Source organism: Diadema antillarum, unplaced genomic scaffold (assembly GCF_040938485.1).
Source record: "Diadema antillarum isolate AM-2024a unplaced genomic scaffold, OU_Dant_1.0 seq00001285_RagTag, whole genome shotgun sequence".
NCBI lineage: Eukaryota > Metazoa > Echinodermata > Echinoidea > Diadematoida > Diadematidae > Diadema > Diadema antillarum.
The window spans coordinates 359,546-372,349 of NW_027272064.1; the positions used below are offsets into that span (position 1 = coordinate 359,546).

The 12,804-nt window shown below is 37.3% G+C and overlaps 1 protein-coding gene across 1 annotated transcript in view; it reads right to left on the reverse strand.

Moving 5' to 3' along the window:
• Positions 1-12,804, reverse strand: part of LOC139707938 (copine-8-like) — a 45,509-nt gene that overhangs the window by 20,693 nt on the left and 12,012 nt on the right. Inside the window, exons 6-9 of the mRNA XM_071619933.1 lie at positions 12,242-12,318; positions 10,777-10,840; positions 9,762-9,865; positions 8,233-8,379 (exon numbers count right to left, since the gene is read on the reverse strand). Coding sequence (XP_071476034.1) covers positions 8,233-8,379; positions 9,762-9,865; positions 10,777-10,840; positions 12,242-12,318 — 392 coding nt within the window. The remainder of the gene's footprint in view (positions 1-8,232; positions 8,380-9,761; positions 9,866-10,776; positions 10,841-12,241; positions 12,319-12,804) is intronic.

Genomic DNA, 12,804 nt, shown 5'->3' on the forward strand with positions numbered 1-12,804 from the left:
TACGTACGTATCTGGCTGCAGTCTCTGTTTATTTGCACTATGGTGCCAATTTCAGCAATCCAAGCAATAATATTTTAAAATGTCTGAAAATATTATATAACAATATTTTAAATCATTCATATATTACTTTGTTTAATATTTGGTATTTATAAATATGCTTTGATGAAGAAATATTAAAACTCTAAACTTCATGTATAGCAAGTTGCAATGCTCATGGTCATATGGCGGGTTGTTTTGATCTCATTGGCAATTGTCTGCTGCGTCAGCTGTGTTACAGTATGTTGGGCCGGATCGGAACATAACAAAGTTGGTATAAAGTCGTCGATACCGGTATGTCAATATCAATAATGTGTGTGGTATGCGTGTACTGTTTCGGATTAGCCTTGGCTTTGGTTTAGTAATGAAACCTCACAATGGAGATCAAAACAGCCGTCCAACTCGAGTAAAACGTATCTACTTGTTTGACGCTATCGACGAGTGGAGAACGCAGAGAGACGTGTTCTTAGCATGCTTAGGACAGGGAGGTTTCCTCTCACCTCCCTGCTTAGGACAAGTAAGAGACCAGTGGCAGAGGGGGAAGCTTCAGCGTCAGCGTGCCGATGAAAAATTTGCTTTCCACTTGCTGGAGTTGCATGAACAGTTTTGCAGGAATTTAGAATGTGCAAATTCGTATTACGGCATGCACGGTGGAATTGTAATGCCACGGCTTACGCCAATCAAGCAACCCCAGCTGACCAAGTCAACAACTTCAAGGAATCCAGATCCAGATGATGTGTAAGTAACGTTAGAAGTCTATTACATGAATCAATGATTGAAGTGGAATGACTTTTTCTAATCTATCTTTAACTGCTAGGGCCTTTGCGTTTCATCGACAAGTAGGCCTATTTTTCTACGCATAATTCCGCGAAAAACTTCTCTAAGTTCTCATTTATGTCAAATTATGATAACGCCGTAATCGAAATGACATTTGCTGGGTCAGTTTATCGCTTCTTAAAAACTGACCCAGCACGAGTAGGCAGCAAATGTCATTAGTCAGGGAATCGCAAGTAGTGGTAAGTTTTTTGTCATCACAGTATTGAGAATTTAAAGTATTTCATGTGCAAATGTAGAATCTAGATAGATACAGAGAGGTCACTTTCCTGAGCAGCTAGCGTCAACAATCCAGGTTAAATTTGCATAGCCAGATTTCATGTCTGCGATTCAAATACTGTTTGTCCCCATTGATTTAACTGTATAGCAAAGTCTCCTCTTTCATCATATTTAGGGGCCCTACATTTTAAGTTTGGTTAAGGAATTTTGATAAAGATTGTAATTTTCATAAGCTTGGCAAAAGTTTCAGGCATCTATGTTGCATTTATAGTCAAACTTCCAATGCATTTGGTCCAATAATTTGAAACCAAATTCAAGTGATCCAGTGAAGTGTACATCTTTTCATGTGAATTTCTACAAGTATGTTGAAATGTAAATTCTGAAGAAAAAAAAAATGATCCTTTACAGTTGAAATTCGTTAAAGTTTGGTTACACCGACAGTGTCAGGTCAGTGGTAGTAACTACAGAGTTACAGTAGTGTACGTACAATACCCTTGTACGTGAAAGTTACAGTTTTATTTACCTTCACATCTTCATATAGGAGTGTCTAATAGGGATGTTGATTGGTGTGGAAGTTGTTGATGAACAACAGTTCATAAGAATCCATTGTTTTAATTCTAATACAGATATTGGTCATAGGTCAAGGGGCAATATGAACCTATCAGTTTGTATCATGCTAATATGTACAGGTATGAGCTTCATCAAGTACGATTAATTGGTATCCGTGGCACATCCCTTATTTGTTGATCAAAGGTACGCCTCTGATTGGTATTTTAATCAGTGTTTGGTAGAAAGCTAACCCATTACAATGGCTTTGCGATGTTACACTGAGTTGACTATGGACAAAGGTCTACTGTCCGCGATTTTCATTAATTTGTAGGGCATTTTTCACACATAACCTCAAATACTGATACCTGTGATAGGTTTATTTATAATGGTTATCCTTCACACTATTGTTGAGACAATAGTGTTCTGTTTGTTTGTGTAAGAGGGAGATAGACAATAATTTCTTTATGCTCCTGTCTCAAGAAGGCATTACATCTTATTTGTCATGTACTTTAATATCTATGAGTTTTAATGTTCACTTTGTGTGTGTGTGTGTCTTTTTTTTAAAGATTATTCACTCCAGGCTAAGCTGACAGAACTATAACTGTGAGTTTACCTAGTCAAATGAAAGGGTTTCGGCATTGCTTCTTACATATAGTATATTCCAGGCAGGTGATACAACGCTCACCTTCTTCATATTAGTTAGTAAAACAATGAAGAGTGCAAAAATACTGCATAAATGTGCAGTGCAACTGTGGCCGTTGGCCGTTGGCCCTGCATGGGCACAGTCGCTTCCCCGTCCTGAATTTATGTACACACGCCAGGGCAAGTACATGATACAGGCAGGGTCTCCGACCCAATCGTCCGCGTTCAGAATAGACAACTCGGCGGTAATATCCGCTACCCATGACGATGTGTCATCGTCCATGATGGCCACCCTATCTATTATAATGTGGTCTGCACTCACTAATCTGATCTGATCTGATGATTACAGTATAGTTGACGAGTGACGACGATCGACGATGCGATGAAGAGAATGCGTAGTCGTACGAAGTATACGCAGCTAGCTACTAGCTCATGCGAACATCACTCACATTTACACAAAACGTACTGTCCCGCGCGTGTGTTTTTTTTAGACGGCACAGATTGGGGAAACTAAAAATTTATCGGGGACCCTATCCCAAAACCTAACCCTAATCCTAATCCTAACCCTAACCATCAAACCCTAACCCTAACCCTAACCCTAACCCCAACCCTAACCCTAACCCTAACCCTAACCATAACCAAAAACCCTAACCCAACGTTTTTCCCATAGGTTTAACACGCGCCATGCCCCAATCTGTGCCGTCTTAAAAAAAAAACGCGTCCCGCGCTCAGCAAGCGATCGCGAGCAATCGAGATACTATAGCGCGATACATTGCTTTAGGGATGTCTTGCGCACACACACATTTCGCTTCGTAGCAACTTCGGAAGCGAGTTTACGTGCTGCCGCCTGCGGCTGAAATATGTCCATGTATCCTCGCGACTGGGTGTCTTTAAGTAATTCAATAATTGGTTTCCAATCATCTCTTTAAATGTTGAAAACTGAATCCTCATTTCTACAAAAAACTATACCATCCCTTTGATGCTGATTTTTCATTGTGTATTATGCCATTTCCCCCTCCCCCTTTCTGAAAATTGTTCAGTCAAGTACATGTATTGTTTCAAGTGTCTAACTCAAAAGTAGCTACAATGTTGGGATGCTTTCTTCAGGATGATTGACCATTTGTGTACTGAAAGACCTTCCCAGCTAGCTACATGCATTCACATGCAATATGTATGAGGATGTCCCATACGTAACGCATTTGTCCCATACGTAGCATTATTTCAATGCCTAATAAAAAATATTTCTTTTACTTTTTTTTCTTTTTTCTCTGGTATTTAATTTCTCTAAACAATAAATTAGAACTTTCCAAAAGGGCATTAAAATAACCTTAGCAATTTCAGAGAAAACCTAAAAAAATGACCTCATTTTGTTACGTATGGGACATCTCATGATAGGACACGAGCTAATTTGCATAATTATTTGCATAATCCCTAAATTGTCATACCAAGTTAAACTATGTGATGAACTTCTTATGTCCACATATTAATCAAATATCATTTGCTTTCCTTTGAATTAATATGAATTTTTATAAATGTCCCATACGTAACACTGTGTTTCACATTTATGTAAATGAAGCCCTTGAAATTTGCATAAATTTACATAATATCATTTTTTCTTCCACGGAAATCAAAACTTCAACTCATAAGCTTCAAAATGATACCAAGCATGTCAATATTGAGCAAAGATGAAATTCTGCCTTCTGAGGGGACCTTATCTTGGACTTGCCCTACTGCACTCCACGACTGCGAATTTAACCACTCATGAAATGGTTGGGAAGTCCTGATTCGCAAAAATTTATACTCGCAAAATAATGGCGTATACAGTACTTCTGCTGCCTACAGACTAGAACTGGGAAACCTACGATTGAATATTAGACACAATGCTTAAGTTGGCTTTGATAAATCAAGTTGAAATCTGAGAAACTGAATAACAAAGGTTTTATTATAACTGGACCTAAAATAAGACAGTTATGGTTTCACATATAGTGGCATTAGTGGCGAACATGTGCAAACCTACAATTGTAGTATAGCAATGTCCAAGTGGCCCGTACATGAATCTTCCACAAAATTCCCTTTGTTGATATCATGTCAATACAAATGAGCTGTATAAAATCACTGTACAGGTGCAGTATAAGTTACCAACAATGACTTTAAGTGGAAAAGGGATATAGTTGCTATATAATCAACAAAAACATGATTTTTGTAATATGAGTACAAATCAAATGGAAAATTATTATGCGATTATATTTTTACCTCTTAATTGCATACATATGGTTTTCACTGAAAATATAGTGTGAAACTTAACATTTCAAGCTGTATTATTCTATGTTTGAAATTGATGAACTGTCAAACATTCTGCTTGTGTGATATTGACCTATTTGCAGGTTTTGAATTCAAATCAGCATGAACATGCTCACATGGCGTGGTATGGTACTTTGAGATTCAGGGTCAATTACACTGTATCTTAATAGCCACCCAACCACAACAGTGTCGCACCTGGATATGGCACTACTTTATATGGAGGCATCAGGTATGTGGGAAGTACCTCTATGGTGCAATATTCTTGCTATTTGAAACAGCTTAAAAGCCTGACATTAGCCTCAGTTTCCCTGAATTTTGACAGACTTGGAAAGCACATTGTTGCACCATTTTCCATGCCTTGATACAAACTTATAAATATAAGTCTTACTATATATTGTGTCCCCACTCTGAACCACCACAGCCTCACAGGAAATGGAATTTTCTTAAACAATACCCGCCTTTACCAGAGCAAAATATCAGTTGGGGAAATAAAAAGATCAGCAAGAAAGTGTCATATTCTGATTTGTGGTTGAGCCCTACAAAGACAATATTACATCTTCTAGCTTGCAAACAAATCCCCCTATCTGTCAAGCTTGTCTCTTATCCACCAGACTCATAGACAGAGGATTTGCATAATGGAACATTCTTCATTTTCCTCTATCTTATGGTGAATCCCCATTTATCATGTCCCTAGAAACGGAAGCCTCATAATCTTGGGTGTGTGTTGTCTTTTTTTTTTAACGCTTAAATAAGAGTGAAAATTTCCCATTGCAGGACAAAGTCCATGCATTCTATACATTGTACATACAGATGTAGCTTTTCATGTGAAAGAGAATCTAACTCTAGACAACATTCATGTGTAACTGTTTACAGTTTTAGGTATTTAGAGGACTTAATCACACACTACTGTATTCCGTAAGTACATTAGTAAGGTGCAGTTAATATCCCGATTCGATTACAAAGTTAACCTCGAAGTTAGATAACACCTCAGAACACCACCCATGGTTTTTGAGTCTTGATGGGTTAAGAGATAAAATTTTACCTAGTAGCCACAAAAGTTAATTCATGAAAAATGTTAATGAACAGGTCTTTCAAGGCAGCCAGGAAAGCTCAGCAGGAAACAAGAAAGGGGATTTTTTTTTCCTTTTTTGAAAAAAGAAGAAGAAAGAATTACATTCACAGGCACATGCACACACATGCAGTCACAAACTGTGCAAGCTTTACCAAAGGCCTTCTAATTGTAGGAGAAGCAAGCAGAGTGTCTTCATGCAGGACAGAGTCAAGCCACTAGCAAGATGCAAGTCCCAGTGACAGGGCCTTTGGAGACCCCTCCAAATTTTGTAACTCATGCAATATTACGTCCAGACACTTGCACAAATTTGGTTTCCGTGCTGCCCGGCAGAATGGCGAGCCAGTTTGTACTATTTACATAGTGGCAGAGGTCCAATTTTGGTCATGTGAAATTCATGAATAGTTTGCAAAATGTGTAATCTTCAGGACACATATTGACGTGTCAATGATTATTCACACAGAGGTATTCACTCCATGACATGATACCTGCAGTGGCTACTTTTTTTTCTGTCTCTTTGTTGGTCACAAGTCTTGTTTTAACTGGTCCATCAACTTCCATACATCCCCACATATGACACATGCTAGAATGACATAGTTCACGAAGGATTCCGCATAGCTCACAAAGGGTTCACGAAAGTTGCCCCAAAATAACAGTTGTGCAAAAAATTTGAACATATGTTGAAAACTTTGTCAAGCATTTCATATATTGACTGCATTGGCCAGCATTCTCTAGCATGTTGCTGCGAATGTTTGCTGCACCGGCACTAAATGGTCACAGCACGCCAATGCACAAAATCCAAGTATGTGCAAGTGTCAAGGTGGTATCTGAACAATTTTACTGCCAGCATCTAACTGGTGGTAAATAATCACGAGCAATCAGCAGAGCTTTGTTCCACAATATAATGCTCAACATGCAACACATTTCACACTGACGGCCAATAGGTGAACCTTGCAATTCTATTGATTGAAATGACTACATGACTCAATCAGTAAGAGAAGTGCTCACATTAGGATTTTTACCAGCTCATGATTAATGATTACATTTGATTATTGCAGATCAGTATTAAAATGTCCTAGTGAGGATGCCCTTGGCTTCAGCTCTCCTCACCCACTAACCATCTGACTACTTTGATACAGCATGAGGGCTTTGAAACAAGGCTACAAACTGCATTACCAGCACTATGATAATTGTAATGCAAAACAATAAACATGCACTATTAGAAGGACAAATGGTTACGCAACAAAATACAGCTTTTATTGTTAATTATACTGAAATCTAAAATTCAGATTGAGGAAGAAAAAAAAATGTGGGATAATTCATTTGGACAATTATGGGCATGTTTTACACACCATTTATGACAAATAGATTTGAATTTTGTAAATGTTATTACATGTATGCTTTGAAATGGAAACAAAAAAAAATATGCAAAAAAAGAAACTATATTATCCAGGAAATACTAATTATCACATAAACTCTACAGCTGTATAAACAGCACAGTGTTTTCCCTCTTTTCTCTTTTGAGATATTAAAACTGAAATTTATCCAACCTCAAAGCCAGCAAACAAATGCCATATAATACAGTCATTTGAACATCTCATCTTTCTTGTTATTGCTGTGAAAATGCCACAGATGGTCCTAGAGTTCAAATGATATCTATGGAAATTGTTCAACAATGTTTCCAGCTTAATAAATCTATAATGCTGCATGGACTTACATGCTACCAGTGTCTTTGATATGGTTTGAATTGTTAAAAATGGTCACTCAATTCTTTAAAAAAATCACACGAAAATATGTGCAGTGAGTGATAAGGTTTACAACTATCATCATTCCCACAAACTGCTTTAGAAACTGGTTTAATAGCAAGATTCTATTTCATCTAACATCTTGATAGTGACAGCATAACATTGTTTGTGTGCTTGAAGGATTTTTCATTCACTTAAATGCAATTATAGAACTCTGTCAGCAAAGTCCTACAAGTTTTTAAAATTGAGCCATGATGATGTTAAACTGTGCCTTTAACTCTTTATGTGCCACGTTTGCACGCCCGACTCAGTCAAAGGCGTGCCAAGTTGGCATATTTCGCTGAAATGCACAAACCCGCCCAAACAAATCAATAAATTGCCAAACGCAATTGTGCAATGAAAGAGAGTTTCTCGTGATTCCATACCTGTCACAGGTAGCTTGCAATTTATGTGGTGATGGAATATCAAGCAGTGCTCCCTACCGGGTTTACAAATTCTAAATTTCTGTCCCTGTTTTGCGTGCAAAAGTCATGCATCTACAATAATGTCGCTACAGATCATTTGAAAGAAAATCAATCATAGACTCATCACACAACTTACATTGAAGCAAAGCTTGGCATTTTCTCCACAACTTTGCTCATTAAATGTCAAGGGTAACAAAAAATCTATAAAACAAAGTTACATAGATTTGAAAAACAAAGTTTTTTTCTGAAAGCATGACTACGTTGCTGTCTCAGAATAATGTGGCACAAAGAGGGTTTTTGATACACCATGGCACATAAAGAGTTAAAAGGGAGTCCAATACTTGGTACTACACGAGGGCGTGGTTGGACTCACCCGCCATCACTGTCCCAATCGAAGCACTCCACCTTGATGGTCCTGTCCAAGTCCCCGTTGCACAAGGTCCGCACCAAGAGCTTGAATGGCCGCCACACGGGATCCAGCGTGTTCTTTATCACTTCTGTCTTGTGACATATCGTAAATCTGTTTACAGACGAGTCGTGGGAGAGGAAAGTATACCACTGGTCTGTGATTGTTGGAAGGCATCATCTTGGACAAACTATGATACGATAGGGAACTTCTTGTTCAAATTTGTGAAATCTCTCTACATTTGGTACAGACTCTGAATGTGCATTAACTGCATTGCCAGTTTGCAGAACAAAACATTACATCATGTGATATCATAATTTGTTGCTGTTAAAGTGGAAACTTTTACGATGTTCAAATTTTTCGTGCATTTCATGCAACCAGAAACTGGCGCAAAAATAAAAGCACATGAATATATGCACTTGCCATATGTTCCAGTAGTTGATATTGTGATTCCACAGAATTAAATAAATGCAAAACTCTTCTTACCTGCCTGAGTGCGAAAAATTATTCGCACAATATTATCCTTTGTTACAGTATGTCACATGCTGATATTGGATACAAAGTGCACAAAATGTTGCAGGAAGACACCACTTTTTCCTTTTGAAAACTATGTTAGTACATTGGAATATCCTTTTTCTAATCAAGTTTTACTGTTACATCTCAAACTCTCTTTTACCCAACCCTCGATCCCCTTCAAGTGATCTATTCCTATTTTTCACTAACTTTCACTCATGATAAGCACAAAGTAGGAATCATTCTTGTGTCTGAATATTAAAGAATTTATCCAACAAACCCTGGATGGGCTGCAACATTGCAACCAATCAAAATAATATGTGTGATTTATGTCAACTGAGAATTGAGAAACCTGAAGTCATAAAATAGTCGGCATTAACCTAAATATTCCTGGAGTGGTTTTGCTGCAGAAATTGTCATCTTGTTCTCATTACATTGGCAACTATAACTTTGAAAAAGGAAACAAAATTCAAAGAAATTCATCTGCACAAATTAAGAAAACAACAATGTGCCAATTTGAGAGAAAATATCTTCTAATGTGTTTCCAGATAATTAAGTGGTTTAGAGACTCTTGATAACTCTGCAAGTGATATTATTATTTTAAAAAAAGATATATGAGTAAAATAGGGTTTGCAAGAAAGCAAATGTGTTTATTCTATCCTTTGAAATACTATCAATTAACATGACAATTACAAGTACAGTAAAAAGATACAGCATAAAATTACAGAATTGTGATTTGGGGGACTCATTGTGTTAATGGGACACCAAACCCCTAGATATTGCTTGCTTTTGCCTTTTCCAGAGAGTTCTAGTCACAAGCTGTAAGGGGACCATCGAATTTTCTTGTGATAACAATTGTGATCATGCCAAACTGCTGGTTGTATTGAATGGATGGCAGGGGGATGGACCCAAACTTTGTTGAATTTGTCAGTATTTAGTGATTAAAATTTTGTAGTAAGGGTGAAAAGAAACAACAAACTCACGAGTTGTCTTCATTGCACCGGTGGAAAACAAGGTATGGGTCTGACTTTCCAAGGAAATCCTTTTTGTCAAGTTTCCTGCCACGAAAATGTAGGGTTGCCTCATCCTATGAAGGAAGAACCATGAATCATATTATACAACACATATCTTACAGTGTACCTGTACATCTAATCATAAAGCAAAAGTTCTTCTACATTTATTTTTTTTTTTAATATCACTAGATCCTTTACAAGAAAATATCTTCATGAATACATGAAAGAAAAAGTTCCATCTAAAAATCAGCCAAGACCACTGGAAATCCTGTAAACAAGGCCACCTGCCACTTCAGTTTAATAAATTGAGGTAAAAATGAAAGTAAATGTACAACTGTATGGAGTGTGAAAACATACTGTACATTAAAAGAAAAGGCATTCACTCATTATCATTTCTGTCACATTCATGCTCACATGGTTGTGGTATGCTGCTAACCCTAAAGAGCAGAGAAATTGACACATTCCTTACATTTCTCATCATTATTCAATCTAAATATATGTCTACATGTACATTGTTCCTGAATGTTATGGCCCAAATTCTCACAAGGTAGTTTAAATTGAATGTATACATCATTTCTGTCGCATTCATGCTCACATGGTTGTGGTATGCTGCTAACCCTAAAGAGCAGAGAAATTGACACATTCCTTACATTTCTCATCATTATTCAATCTAAATATATGTCTACATGTACATTGTTCCTGAATGTTATGGCCCAAATTCTCACAAGGTAGTTTAAATTGAATGTATACATTTTTTTTCTATATTCAGGCCATGGCCTAAGACCAAGCTTGCAATAGGAACACCTTTCACTTTCATTTGGCAGCACAGCATTACACACTGTTTTTACTGGATGTCTGTTTAATGTACACAATATGTTGCACTCACTTATGAAGTCAAAACGTGTGGAATACATGATCTAAATTTAAACTACCGATCTGAATTCTGGGCAATGAATCTCAAACGCATCCCATTTCTGGATCTCACCTTGCAGTCACTAACTTCTTCAGCTCGTAGGATGATGGTCCCACATGGTTTACCATGATGATCCCTATGAAAATACACACCAGACACTTCATGAGGTTCTATTTCCCTTTCGCAAATGTCACAAAATTGCGCATGGTTGACGAATAACATCTCCAAACATCATGCATAAAGTCCTACTGAAATACAGCTAGGAATTATTAGAAAAAAAAAGTAATCCCACATCAATGGAGAGTAGATTCCCCTTTTGTACCGAGAATAACAGATTTATTTTGTTTTCATTTTCTTTTTTTTTTTTTTTTTTGGGGGGGGGGGGGGAGGCCCAAATAAATTTACTGGAAATCTGTAGTATTTATTTTCCCTTCATCATGAAGAATTTTCCACTTTTACTATTCTGAGGAAAGGTCTACATTACCTACCTCCACATAATACCAGCTTACAAAAGGAAACTTATTTTCAGGGTTGCAAAAGGGACACACATACTGTAATGGCAATGCGATTACCCAAATCATCTATTCACGAGAACTGTCCACAGCTCTTCTTTAACAATACATGACCAGTACCGTACCATCTGCACACAAAGCAGAACACATGACATTGTGTCTATTTGCATCCTTGAACATGTGTTTGGATATCATTTGCATGCACTAAAATTTGTATGGACTCCATAATGCAGAACACATTTGCCTGTGTTTATTCTTGAACATGCATAACTGGATATTATTTGCTTGCACTAAAATTCTGAACAGTGCTCTGTCCTCACACTGAATGGATTATGGCACACCAACAGAGGCAGATGTAAAATAGATGTGTTTTTGCATGGCTGCAGATGGACAGAAATCCCTAATCAAGCTTTCCATGATACATTGCTATTTAGCTACTAATTAACATGCAATGTCAGTTGTGAACATTGGGTATAAAGAAGGATTTTACCAAAAATGTGACCTATACATCAAAAATTTTTCTACAGTTCACATGTTTTCAGAAAACAGTGATATTATTTATAGCAACTGTTATTGTGCATACTGGAAGAGGTGATGTTATAACCCTACTCAAATCACCCTGTAACAGAACCCTCTTTTTGTTGAACATGAAATCAAAGGGAATAAGATGTTTCCTTTGCATCAAATTCTTGTACTTTTGCAATAAACTAGCAATGATATTTTCTAGGAGCAAAGGAAAGGGGTTGCAGCTGCTAAATAATTTCACCAGACCAAAACCATAATGCTTAAATTCATTTGTGCACAGACAAATGGGACAGTTGTAAGGTGACATGATTGCCACTTCCAATATGGGCAGATACACTGTACTGTATTCTGTACGTCCGATTTCACTTCACTTTAATATTAAATTCAACCTTAACCTGTGGAGGACGAGTCCCGAGTATACTCAGGCAGGGGTCTATGGGAACTGCGTGTTGCAGCAAAATCTTCCCGTCCTCAAAGTGGATGAACAAGGGAACACTTACGTCAGAGGCTTTTCCAGTCTGTTGTTGGAGGAACCCAGAATGGCCCCTAGTGTTGTCTCAAGCTTACCCAGAAAATCCTGCAACATTTTATGTGAAGTGAGTAAAAATACAACACACATACTACACATCAGATATTTACCTCTTGGCATAATCAGTCATTGTCTCATGATATAAGTACAATGTAACAACACATGTGACTGCAGATCATGCTGCTTCAATGAGGATTTACTCCCCCAAAATTACTCTTTATAACTTTCTAAATCTGAGTTCTCTATTCCTATTTGATCTTGTGAATGAAAGTGAAATGTACAGAAGTATCTGAGCTATGCAGAAAAGCAATGTGTATTCAAGTGTGAGATACACACAAATGAACAAATTATGCAGGTATAATGCAGCTGAGTGAAAACCAGCAGTAAAAATTAAAGGCACTGTACTCTTAAATCCTATCTTCTTGAAATTTAACATGCTAATTGAGCAACATGTGTAAAAATCGGTTCAATTATCTTGCCAATTCCTGTCCTGCTCTTTCCATTTCGCATGCAAGAATTGTTCCATCAGTAAAC